This window comes from Hyla sarda, chromosome 7 (genome assembly GCF_029499605.1).
Source record: "Hyla sarda isolate aHylSar1 chromosome 7, aHylSar1.hap1, whole genome shotgun sequence".
NCBI classification, from domain to species: domain Eukaryota; kingdom Metazoa; phylum Chordata; class Amphibia; order Anura; family Hylidae; genus Hyla; species Hyla sarda.
In genome coordinates this window covers 166,365,690-166,379,620 of record NC_079195.1, presented here as the reverse complement: position 1 = coordinate 166,379,620, position 13,931 = coordinate 166,365,690, and the positions used below count along the sequence as shown (strand labels likewise).

The 13,931-nt window shown below is 45.6% G+C and overlaps 1 protein-coding gene across 3 annotated transcripts in view; it reads left to right on the top strand.

The window, feature by feature from the left end:
- Window positions 1-13,931, top strand: part of LOC130282704 (peroxisomal N(1)-acetyl-spermine/spermidine oxidase-like) — a 153,075-nt gene that overhangs the window by 116,873 nt on the left and 22,271 nt on the right. For all 3 annotated transcript variants that reach the window (XM_056531231.1, XM_056531230.1, XM_056531232.1), the window contains exon 6: window positions 2,458-2,615. In XM_056531231.1, the coding sequence (XP_056387206.1) occupies window positions 2,458-2,615 (158 nt within the window). The remainder of the gene's footprint in view (window positions 1-2,457; window positions 2,616-13,931) is intronic.

Genomic DNA, 13,931 nt, shown 5'->3' with positions numbered 1-13,931 from the left:
CTAGCGTTTTTTATTTTCTTTTTTCTCCTCCTCTTCTCTCTTTTTCTGTTCATACTGATTTCTTTATTACACCATATTATTATTTTTATTTTTATATTACATATTTTTCATTTTAATTTCAATTTTAATTATATTATTTATTTTTATTATTTTTATTCTCATTTTTAATTTCATTTTAATTTTACATTTATTTATGTTTTTCATTGTAATTCTATTTTTATTTTCATCTCTATTTTTATTTTCATTTTCCATTATTACATAAATTTTGCTTGTAATCATATGTGTACATGGATGCGTGATTATGTGTGCATCTTGCCTTCTGTTACGCTGAGCGCTCCGGGCCCCCTGCTGGCCTCGGAGCGCTCACAGCTTGTGTCCCCAGGCAGCGCTCCGGCGTCTCGGCGTGTGCGTCCCCGCTCTCTAGGGCGCGCGCACGCCGGGACTCTTAGATTTAAAGGGCCAGTGCACCAGTGATTGGTGCCTGGGCCAAAGGGGTTATTAAGGGTGAATGTTTGTGAGAGGCAGTGCTATTTGGACTTAATTAGGCATTCACCTGTGCACTGTCTATAAATACCTTCTCCTCCCACAGCCTCCTGCCGGATCTTTGTGCCTTGTGCCTAGAGAAAGCGTACCCTATTGTTCCTGTGTTACCCTGCCTGTTGCCGACCCGTTGCCCTAGACTACCGCCTTAGAACCTGTGCTGCCTGCCCTGACCATTGCTACGTCTGACTACGCTACTGCCTATCCCTCCTGTACCGCATCTATCTCAGCAACCAGAGGAGTTGAGTCGCTACCGGGTGGAACTATCTGGGGATTACCGCTGCCGCAAGACCATCCCACTTTGCGGTGGGCTTTGGTGGAAACCAGTAATCCCTTAGACTCCATTCCCCTGGTACGGCCCACGCCATCTCTCCTCTGGTCCAGTGGATCCACCTCCTACCATGTGACCGGACCGTGACAGCTTCTCAACACGTACACTTAATTAAGTGTTCCTATACATTCCTCATTCATTTATCAAAAAATAATTTTTTGAGATAGAATACATTAATAAATGAGTTCACAATAAAATATCTATATTTAGATATATTTATTTATCTATATATTTTTTGATATATATTTATTGTATATATATATTTTTTTTGCACATCTGCTTGCGCATCCATAGAATTTATTGTCTGTGCAGTCGAAATATCATATTCATCCTATTTGTACTTTTTATATATTATATATTAACTCTCTGTAAATCCTATATTTTTTATGTGTATGTAATGATGTTACCCGCTCTGAATGGGTTCATTTTTAAAATGATGTATTGTGACCTGATAGGGTTAATACTATTTTGTATATAAACCCCCTCCTTATCCTGTTTGTCATGCCTGATGAAGCCGCACAAGCGCGGTGAAACGCGTTGCATTTGAATAAAAAATCTTTCACTCACCGGACGTGTCCGATCTTGGTCAGCGCCATTTTCCCTCACCGCCCCTCGGAAGTCCTCACCTGCTAAATAAGTAGTGAAGGCCCTTATGCCTTTCATCATAGTACTATAAGGTTGCAGCTAAGGAAATACAGCTAGGAATTTCCCATGGATCTGTGCTGTTCAAAATTATATCTTTGTCTGCCGCAATCATTGACAATGGCACTTCATCAAGCCCACACACAGCTCCATAAACAGAAAAATAAAGTTCTAGGGGTCAGAACATAGTGATGCCAAGTAATGTTTTTATATACCCGTAAATTGAAAAAAAACAAGACCTCAGACAGCAGTGATTCTTGGAATGTTTTAAAGCAAAAATGGAAAAACAATCAAAAACATGCAGCACTACTGCATGCTTCCCCCAGCTATAATTAATGCTCAAAATCCTTTTATATGTTGTACATCTTGGCAAAAGATTTACCTTTCCTAATATACTTCATAGAAAAATTGTATCTCCTTTTTATAGAAATCTTGGTTCATAAACAAAGACCACTAGGGGTCCCCATACCATCCAGAACATAATCCTGTCTGGCTGCAGCATCATCTTTGTCCCAGTTGAAGCAGGAGCTGGGACAAAGTCTAGTAAGTAAGGACGAGACTAGCACTACTCTGTGCTCACTCCTGTCAAGTGTATCAGACTTCTATCTAAAAACATAGAGAAAGGGGTTATAGAGCAGCCTGCAGTGATTGGATGAAGATACCCAGCACAGCTGAGCAGACTCAGGAAGGAAATGAATGCATGCTGAGTGATGGCATGCTCAGTGCCTGCTTTGGGTAAGCCATTTCCTGAGCAGTGAATGTCAGAATGAGTGAGCAGCAAACAGAGGGATTTGTAGCCAAATACAGTAGCTACATCCATAAAAAGATATGTGAAGACTAATTGAACAAATTTTAGTTCACTAAAATAATTATTTTTCTTTGTATAGCACTGTGTCAAAACCACATAAGTAAAGTAAAAGATGATTGTTTCTAACTTAATACAGGAAATCCTGAACTGCCTCCACCAATCAGCATTCTGCGTTCTCAATGGCATAGTCACCCGTTCACTGGTGGATCCTACAGCTACGTAGCAGTAGGCAGCTCTGGTATTGATGTGGACAATCTAGCAGAGCCACTACCCACAGACAAAGAAGCTGTCAAGGTGAAGTATATGTTTAGCTACTAGTGCTTTTTATTCTATCTGCATTATACTTTATCTATAACGTAATCAATTCAATCCTTAAATGGTAAAAAATTTAATAAAACCTGCTTTAGAACACAGATTAATGGAACTTATATTTACATTGCACTATCACATATTGTATAGAATCACAGCATGTGAATATTATTTGCAGTGTACATTTTTTTTCTATTGGTTTGTAAGAATGAACATTATCAGTAGCACAAAATAATGATCCTAACCAAAAGCTAATTTAGGTTCTCTCCACAATGGATACAAACTGACTTTAATGGTTCTGTTTGGCTCCCTGAAGTTTAGACAGCAAAACGTTTTTCAAAATGTAATTTATTTTTATTTTGACACATAGCAAAAAAAGCAGTATATACACCCACCCCACCCCACCCCCACTATAATGGAAGAAGGACCAGATCAAAAAGTATATATATATATATATATATATATATATATATATATATATACAAATACCAGGCAGTTTAGGGGGCATCTGCCCAGTATTTTTATATATCTATGCTTTCTGATATGGTCCCCCTTCCATTATAGTGGGGAGTTTGTATATACAGCTTTTTTGCTATGGATTAAGTTTATTAAGTTACATTATATACAGAATATTGCAATATTGAACTGATTCATTGGAAATGATGCACTTTTTTGTCCATTTGCATATGTATTTACTCTGTGTAAATATTGTCATTTCAGTCAGGTTTTTTTTTTCTATATTAAGAGGGCAGGCGCCCTGTAAGTGTTTTTAAATGTGTGTCTACTTTCTCTAGTTTTTTCAATCTGGTAAACAGTTGACACAATTGGTGGCACCAGAATGAAGTGATAACAGCTGAGCCCATTTCTTATTCTGTGATGTAGTCTGGTTCCTTTCACTATAAATTTCAACATTTTCACATGTTTGTCTGGTTTGAGTAGATTCCAGACCTGATAAGTAGTTGATTACTTCTTTTCCAAGAAACTACTTTCTCTGTTAAATTTTTCCATTCTGAAGAGATTTCTTATTGATCCTTCTGATTCCAGAAACCTAGTACTTGGACATCATTCTCCATTGATAGACTGGTTGTCCAAGTTAGATTTTCCCCTGCTCATAGCTGTTAGTCTAGTAGCTTCCCTCTTTTTCTACCATCATGTTAGTACTTTGAGGATATTGGGGGAGATTTATCAAATAGGGGTGTAGAACACTTTGCCTTGCTGTAACAAGGATAGGGTGTGTGCTGAGTTAGTGAAATAATACTGTTATTCAGTATGACATGCAGATCAGAGGCATTGCTATTAGAATCACTGTTGCAGAGCAGCACAATGACAGAGCCTGGAGGTGGCATCAGTGTGAGGAGATCATATAGTGGCTGAATGACAAAGCCTGGAGGTGGCAGCAGTATGAGGAGACCATATAGTGGCTGAATGACACAGCGTCGAGGTGGCGGCAGCATGAGGAGACCATAAAGTGGCTGGATGACCCAGGGTGGAGGTGGCGGCAGTATGAGGAGACCATATAGTGGCTGAATGACACAGTGTGGAGGTGGCGGCAGCATGAGGAGACCATATAGTGGCTGAATGACCCAGGGTGGAGGTGGCGGCAGTATGAGGAGACCATATAGTGGCTGAATGACACAGCGTGGAGGTGGTGGCAGCATGAGGTGACCATATAGAGGCGGTGGCGGCAGCATAAGGAGAACATATAGTGGCTGAATGACACAATGTGGAGGTGGCGGCAGCATGAGGAGACCATATAGTGCCTGAATGACACAGCTTGGAGGTAGCAGCAGCATAAGGAGAACATATAGTGGCTGAATGACACAGCCTGGAGTTGGTGGCATCATGAGGAAACATATAGTGGCTGACTGACTAAGCGTGGAGGTGGCGGCAGCATGAGGAGACCATATAGTGGCTGAATGACACAGCGTGGAGGTGGCGGTAGCAAGAGGAGACCATATAGTGGCTGAATGACACAGCGTCGAGGGGGCGGCAGCATGAGGAGACCATAAAGTGGCTGGATGACCAAGGGGGAGGTCATATAGTGGTTGAATGACAAAGCCTGGAGGTGGCGGCAGTATGAGGAGATCATATGGTGGCTGAATGACACAGCGTCGAGGTGGCGGCAGCATGAGGAGACCATAAAGTGGCTGGATGACCCAGGGTGGAGGTGGCGGCATTATGAGGAGACCATATAGTGGCTAAATGACCCAGGGTGGAGGTGGCGGCAGTATGAGGAGACCATATAGTGGCTGAACGACACAGCGTGGAGGTGGCGGCAGCATGAGGAGAACATATAGTGGCTGAATGACACAGCCTGGAGTTGGTGGCATCATGAGGAGACCATATAGTGGCTGACTGACTAAGCGTGGAGGTGGCGGCAGCATGAGGAGACCATATAGTGCCTGAATGACACAGGGTGGAGGTGGCGGCAGCATGAGGAGACCATATAGTGCCTGAATGACACAGCGTGGAGGTGGCGGCAGCATAAGGAGAACATAAAGTGGCTGAATGACACAGCCTGGAGTTGGTGGCATCATGAGGAGACATATAGTGGCTGACTGACTAAGCGTGGAGGTGGCGGCAGCATGAGGAGACCATATAGTGGCTGAATGACACAGCGTCGAGGTGGTGGCAGCATGAGGAGACCATAAAGTGGCTGGATGACCCAGGGCGGAGGTCATATAGTGGCTGAATGACAAAGCCTGGAGGTAGCGGCAGTATGAGGAGACCATATAGTGGCTGATTGATACAGCGTCGAGGTGGCGGCAGCATGAGGAGACCATAAAGTGGCTGGATGACCCAGGATGGAGGTGGCGGCAGTATGAGGAGACCATATAGTGGCTAAATGACCCAGGGTGGAAGTGGCGGCAGTATGAGGAGACCATAAGTAATGATGCAAAGACCTCTAAAAGGTGGAAGGGAACAATGTATTGTCCATTGTAACCGGTGGGGGTAAAAACTTCCCCTGTAAGGCCCTACTCTGGCATTATTAATTCCCTTCTTGACAAGTGTTACTCGCCCTAAAAAAGGGGGCCCCACACAGGAACCTCTCCCTACAACACTGCCATTTCCCAGGGTTTTTAGGTGGAAAAAGGGATTGGTTCCTATGTGGGGCTGCCCTTTTTAAGACGAGTAACACTTTCCTCGAAAAGGTGGAAGGGAACAGCGTATTGTCCATTGTAGCAGGTGGGGGTAAACACTTCCCTTGTAAGGCCCTACTCTCGCCCTATTAATTCCCTTCTTGGCAAGTGTTACTCACCCTAAAAAGGGAGGCCCCAAACAGGAAATTCTCTCTATTTCCACCTAAAAACCCTGGGAAATGGCAGTGTTTGTAGGGCGAAATAGGGAGAGGTTCCTGTGTGGGGCCGCCCTTTTTAGGGCGAGTAACACTTGCCAAAAAGGGAATTAATAATGCGAGAGTAGGGTCCTACAGGGGAAGTTTGTACCCCCACCGGTTACAATGGACCATACATTGTGCCCTTCCCCCTCTTAGAGGTCTTTGCATCACATCAATACTTGGTGGTGTAGGTGACACATGGTGTTTTTTGCACACCTTTCCTTTTGTTTGATTTCAAAAAAATTTGGGGTGCATATATTTTATCCTTAGATTATTATTAAAAGTTACATTTTACGTAATGCATATCCTCAATACTTACTTGTGGTCTGATGCGGAGGAATGTCTGTAACTGGAGAGCAGCACCTTAAATATGATTAGCTTAGCACTATACATATTTGTGTCACGATTAGGCTAGCTGGATGTGGATCCTCTGTGTCAGCGAGGGATTGGTGTGGTCCGTGTCGGTGGACCAGTTCTAAGTTGCTACTGGTTTTCACCAGAGCCCGCCGCAAAGCGGGATGGTCTTGCTGCAGCGGTAGCAACCAGGTCGTATCCACCGGCAACGGCTCAACCTCGCTGACTACTGAGAAGGCGTGGGACAGAAGGACTAGACAGAGGCAAGGTCAGACGTAGCAGAAGGTCGGGGCAGGCGGCAAGGTTCGTAGTCAATGTGGATAGCAGAAGATCTACAACACAGGCTTTGGACAACACTAAACGCTTTCACTGGCACAAAGCAACAAGATCCGGCAAGGAAGTGCAGGGGAAGTGAGGTAATATAGCCAGGGAGCAGGTGGAAGCTAATTGGGCTAATTGGGCCAGGCACCAATCATTGGTGCACTGGCCCTTTAAATCTTAGAGAGCTGGCGTGCGCGCGCCCTAAGGAGCGGAGCCGCGCGCGCCAGGACATGACAGCCGGGGGCCGGGACAGGTGAGTGACTTGGGATGCGATTTACGAGCGGGCGCGTCCCGCTATGCGAATCGCATCCCCGCCGGCAATGTCAGTGCAGCGCTCCCGGTCAGCGGGTCTGACCGGGGCGCTGCAAAGAGAGGAACGCCGCGAGCGCTCCGGGGAGGAGCAGGGACCCGGAGCGCTCGGCGTAACAATTTGTGAAGTGTTGGTGTGGCACCATGGTCAATCTACTCTAATGCATCAGGCATTGGTGGGTGGAAATCCTGGCTGATCCATGTCTAATTCCTCGTCACATTTTTCATGGACAGACTAGTTCTCCTTGGGGTTACTATGGCCCCTGCCGCACTAAACACCCGCTCTGATGGCACACTAATGGCCGGGGCAAACTCTGCTAGTTGCTGCCACAAATCAAATTTGGCTAACCAGAAGTCCAGTGGATCTTCAAGGTGTGTTGGCATTGTCATGTCAAGGTATGCCACCACCTGCTGGTTCAGGTCCTGCTCCAGGTCTACCTGCTGCTGATGAGTTGCTTCACTATGTGGGTGAAGAAAGCTACTCATCAGCGACTGTAGACTCAGGCTGCTGATGGAGCTAGTACTGCTCCTGCCACCCCACCCCTCCCCAGCAGCAATGGCAGTGGTAGGTGAATGCAGAGAGCCCCCCGAGTCAGACCTGCGAGAGGATGGACAATGGCGCAGATAGGCATCGGCCAAATGACTACATAGGATGTCTCTGTATGTAGGTCAGTTTGTCCTCCCTCTCAGTAGGTGTAAAAAAGGCCCCCATTTTGTGCTGGTAGCGAGGGTCTAATAAGGTGGAGAGCCAGAAGTCATCTTGCTGCCAAATGGTGACAATTCGGCGGTCATTACGTAAGCGAGTATGCATCGTGCCATTTGTGCAAGTGACTCAGAGGGACTCCCTGCCTAATCCTGGCGACTGACTAATAATGTGGTTTACACAAAAGGCCTGAGCAAACGGTAGGTGTCACATGTGAGCTGCCACTGGCTGACATATAAGTTACACACGGGAGTCCGACTATCCGCTTGTATTATCAAGAAACACGTGTGAACACGTGTGCCATGAGAGCGTGGAGGCGGAAGCGGTGTGACCTGTCCAAGTGGCTGTTGTAAATTTGTAACTTTAGGTGCACTACTGTGGTAGATGTAAACAGTTATATATGGCTAACTCTCAAACTGATGTTAAAATTGAGACATTTGCCAGTATATCCTTACAGTGGGGATCAAACGTTTGGGCACCCCAGGTAACAATTTGTATTAATGTGTATAAAGAAGCCAAGGAAAGATGGAAAAATCTCCAAAAGGCATTCAATTACAGATTAGACATTCTTATAATATGTCAACAAAAGTTAGATTTTATTTCCATCATTAACACTTTCAAAATAACAGAAAACAAAAAAATGGCGTCTGCAAAAGTTTGGGCACCCTGCAGAATTTATAGCATGCACTGCCCCCTTTGCAAAGCTGAGAAATACCAGTGTCATGGATTGTTCTCAATCATCATCTGGGAAGACCAGGTGATGTCAATCTCAAATGTTTTAAATGCCCAGACTCCTCTGACCTTGCCCCAACAATCAGCATTATGGGTTCTTCTAAGCAGTTGTCTAGAAATCTGAAACTGAAAAAAGTTGACACTCACAAAGCTGGAGAAGGCTATAAGAAGATAGCAAAACATTTTCAGATTTCAATATCCTCTGTTCGGAATGTAATTAAGAAATGGCAGTCATCAGGAACAGTGGAAGTTAAAGCAAGATCTGGAAGACCAAGAAAAATATCAGACGGAACAGCTCGCAGGATTGTGAGAAAAACAATTCAAAACCCACATTTGACTGCGCAATCCCTCCAGAAAGATCTGGCAGACACTGGAGTTGTGGTACACTATTCCACTATAAAGAGATACTTGTACAAATATGGTCTTCATGGGAGAGTCATCAGAAGAAAACCTCTTCTACATCCTCACTACAAAAACTTTGCAAATGAACATATAGACAAGCCTGATGCATTTTGGAAACAAGTTCTGTGGACCGATGAAAACATTTAACTTTTTGGCCGGAGCAAAGGTACATTTGGAGAAGAAGGGGAACAGAATTTAATGAACAGAACCTCTGTCCAACTGTTACGCATGGGGGTGGATCAATCATGCTTTGGGGTTGTATTGCAGCCAGTGGCACAGGGAACATCTCACGAGTAGAAGGAAAATTTGATTCAATAAAATTTCAGCAAATTTTGGATGCTAACTTGATGCCCTCTGTGAAAAAGCTGAAGTTAAAGAGAAGATGGCTTCTACAAATGGATAATAATCCTAAACAAACCTCGAAATCCACAGGGGATTACATCAAGAGGCGTAAACTGAATGGGAAGGCCATGGCAAAACCATCTCCTGACCTCAACATAATTGAAAATCTATGGATAGAGCTTAAAAGAGCAGTGCATGACAGACAGCCCAGAAATCTCAAAGAACTGGAAGACTTTCGTAAGGAAGAATGGGCAAAGATACCTCAAACAAGAATTGAAAGACTCTTGGCTGGCTACAAAAAGCGTTTACAAGCTGTAAAACTTGCCAAAGGGAGCAGTACAAGATATTAACTCTGCAGGGTGTTCAAACTTTTGCAGATGCCATTTTTGTTTTCTGTTATCTTGAAAGAGTAAATGATGGAAATAAAATCTAACTTTTGTTGACATATTATAAGAATGTCTAATCTGTAATTTGATGCCTTTTGGAGATTTTTCCATTTTTCCTTGGCTTCTTTATGCACATTAATACAAATTTTTACCTGGGGTGCCCAAACTTTGATCCCCACTGTATATGAAGGACATACCTGAGCCTGCACACCAACGCCAAGGTTTCTCAAGTGGCACGGGACCTAACACTAAACCAACCTGTGCCGTATGGGCAATATCAGGGGCCAGTGGGAAATTACAGCAGCATTAGGTCCGACTCACAGCCTGCTCCCAGTTACCTCCAGTGTGGCTGGGCACACATACAATGGGAAGAGGGAGGCAGGCTATAAGCCCCACCCAAGTTGGCTAATGTGTTGCCGGCCTCACAGGTGAACCTAAATGCTGCCTAGAAAGTGATCAAGGCACATTAAATGTGGAGTTTATACACCTCCAAATATAGGATTTAAACAACAAGAAGAAAAATTGTGGTCTCAAAAAGCAGGAGGTACTCAACCCCAAATGCAGTTGTGCATTTATACTGGGGGAGTAAATCCTGCGCTTTTGGTCTGTTGCTAAGGGCAATCCCCAGCATAGAATGCATACAATAGGGGATGCCTGCAGCAGACTACAAGTGCCACAAGGGCATCCTACATCCACACCTTTCATCTGGTGTAGGATACCATTGTGGCACTTGTAGTCTGCTGCAGGCACCCCCCATTGTATGCATTTTATGCTGGGGATTGCCCTTAGCAACAGACCACAAGCGCAGGATCTGCTCCCCCAGTATAAATGCACAACTGCATATGGGGATGAGCACCTCCTGCTTTTTGAGACCACGTTTTTTCTTCTTGTTGTTTAAATCCTATATTTGGAGGTGTATAAACTCCACATTTAATGTGCCTTGATCACTTTCTAGGCACAAGGGGTTATCCAGGAAAAAACTGCGAGAAAAGTCCCTTTCTACAGTTCAACTCTGTATAACTATAAGAGTTGAACTGTAGAAAGGGACTTTTCTCGCACTTTCAACCTCTGGAGCACCCTCAGGGAGAGCCCACGCAGGCATACAGCATCAAGCATTCTCCTCTATAATACCCATACGGATTCAGCAATACAGCTCTTTAACAGGTATCAATAGGAACGACTCTGCCGAAATTATTTATCACTCCTTTCACTATAACCAGATTATTTAACCCATTTTATACCACAGGAACATCACCCTCTCAGCTTACCACTTCAGCTGTTCGAACCTCCATCGCTCGCACCAGCACGACTGATCATTTAAAGGTAGACCACGCTATATAGACAGAGCTCAAATCAATTGACACGCATATCATTTTACATAATTAAGTCACTGTGTATTCATTTTTAGTCATCAGGAGAGCACTCCCTTCACAGTTCCATCTATATCACCAGGATCTCTCCCTCCTTCTACAGCATTTGCAGATTTGTAAATTACTTCTATTAAAAAATCTTAATCCTTTCAGTACTTATGAGCTTCTGAAGTTACTGTTGTTCTTTCCTGTCTAAGTGCGCTCTGATGACACGTGTCTCGGGAACCGCCCAGTTTAGAAGCAAATCGCCATAGCAAACCTCTTTTAAACTGGGCGGTTCCCGAGACACGTGTGATCAGAGAGCACTTAGACAGAAAAGAACAACCTTAACTTCAGAAGCTCATAAGTACTGAAAGAATTAAGATTTTTTAATAGAAATAATTTACAAATTTGTTTAACTTTCTGGAGCCAGTTGATATATAAAAAAAAGTGTTTTCCTGGATAACCCCTTTAAGGTTAACCTGTGAGGCTGGAAACACATTAGCCAACTTGGGTGGGGCTTATAGCCTGCCTCCCTCCTCCCATTGTATGTGTGCCCAGCCACACTGGAGGTAATTGGGAGCAGGCTGTGAGTCGGACCCAATGCTGCTATAATTGCCCACTGGCCCCTGGTATTGCCCACACAGCACAGGCAGGTTTAGTGTTAGGTCCCGTGCCACTTGAGAAACCTTGGCGTTGGTGTTCGGGCTCAGGTATGTCCTTCATATAAGGATATACTGGCTAATGTCTAAATTTTAACACTAGAAACTTGGAAAGGAGCACATTCAGCTTCTGCGCTGTTGGATGAGTGGGCGCATACTGTTGTCTCTTGGACATTGCTTTGCTAATGGATTGCTGGCGGAATGACTGACTCAAAGTAGGAGGAGCAGGAGCATCTGGAGCAACAGAAAATGGGTATGACACACAGCTCCCTTCGGCTGAGGTGGTGGAGCTTTGGCTGGCTGAAACAGGGAGTGGCGTGCCACTGGGTGATGCAGCAGGCTGGACCCCAACACCGGAGCCACAGTTCTCCCAGGCCGCTTTATGGTGACGCTGGTGGCCCCTTCTGCCGACACATCTTGCATGTGGCCAGGTTAACATCCTCCGGATGCTTGATGTAAAACTGCCACAACGCCGAGTAGCAGATTTTTCCCACCAACAGTCCGCACTGATTGACTGCTACTGCCATTGACTCCAGGAACCCTTGTTCCACTACCTCCCGGGAAGGTAGGCTGCCACGAAGCAGGTGGCCTACCACAGGCACGTTTGGCTCCAGACTTTCCACTTCTGCCACCATGCTGACTGCCAACCATGCTACCACCTTTCTGGCTCAGCCTCTGCCTCACGGGCAACCTGCAACCCTCTTCTCCTGATGATGATGATGATGATGATGAAGCCCCTTCTGCACCCGGCTCCCATATCACTGCACGTCACTGATGTTCTCCTCAGGTTCCTCAACAGTATCTGCTTCAGGAGCCTGAACGCTCAAACCACTCTCCTCATCACTACTTGCCTAGCGGAGGAAGCGGCAGATGTCTCCTCCACTTCTTGGCTGGGCAGTAACCTGACTGTCCTCTAGTAGATCATCCTCACTAAATAGTGGAGCTAAACCCACAGCATAAGATACTTCTGTGGGGAGGGAACAGCATAAGACAGAGGCAGTGGGAGGACAGGGACTGCTCCCGGGCCATGCCAACTGAGGGTTGTGTCTGAGGAACCCACAGACTGTTGACTGGGGATGTCAGATGTCACTTGTGATGAAGGGGATGACCGTGTTAACCAATCGATGAGGGCAGATGGGTTGCTGGTCGAGACACGACCGCTAGCTGATACCGGGAGCTCAGGCCTCTCGCTGCAACTCCTGCTGCCAGTCGCCCCTAGTCTGCTGCGACCTCTGCCTGATGAATTTAGGCCTCTGCCACTCCTCTGTGCACGTCCTGGCACTTATGATATACTTAGTGTGTATATGAGGGGAGTACAATACACTTAAAACAGTATTTGTCTACAATACCAGCAGGTGGGTACTTTCGGCTGGCCTTTCACAGTATCTAGGCCCTTAAGACTTTAACAGGAACAAAATAGTACACCACTTAGATGTACTTATGTGGTATGCACTTATGAGGGGAGGACAATGCGCTCCAGTATGCTTAAAACAGTACAGTGGTCCCTCAACATACGATGGTAATTCGTTCCAAACGAGCCATCGTTTGTCAAATCCATCGTATGTTGAGGTATTCGTGCAATGTAAAGTATAGGAAGCTGAACTCACCTGTCCCCGCCGCTCGAGATGGTGTCCCCGCCGCTCCCGATGGTGACCCCGGCCTCCGCTGGGCTCTCCGCTGTCTTTTCTGGTCCTCTGCTGTCTTCTCCGGTCCTCTTCTGTCTTCCGCAAGGCCTTACTGGGCCTGCGTAGCGACGTCATCACGCCGCTGCGTACGACATTCCTATTGGATGATGTGCGCAGCAGCGTATTGACGTCATCGGAAAGGGCCGAGAAGACACCGGAAGACCAGCGCTGGACCTGGAGGGCACCCCGGAGCATCGTGGAGGGGTAAGTAATACTTACCGCACCACACGGGGAACATTAAGCTGCTATCCGGCAGCAGCTTAAGCATTTGGCGCTGCCGGATAGCACTTAATGCGATGGCCCCGACATAAAAAAGCATCGTGTGTCGATGCTGACATCGACATGCGATGGCCTCTGAGAGGCCATCGTATGTCGATTTCATCATATGTCGGGGCCATCGTAGGTCAGAGGGTCACTGTATATGTCTACAACCCCAGCAGGTATGTACTTTTGCCTGGCCTTTCACAGTATCTAGGCCCTTAAGGCTTTAACAGGAACAAAATGGTACACCACTTAGATGTACACACAGGTTACACTTGTAATAGAGGGCAATATGCTTTTAGTGCTCTGCTCACCCTAACTGGTTGGCTGCTATTAGCTTTTCAGTTCTTGTACACACCAGTGCTGCAGCACACAGTCGCTGTGTACTACACCCAAAATTCTCTCTCAATCTCACTCCCTTCCCTATCAGTGCTTCTAGGCTGGATTTGGGCTGGAGG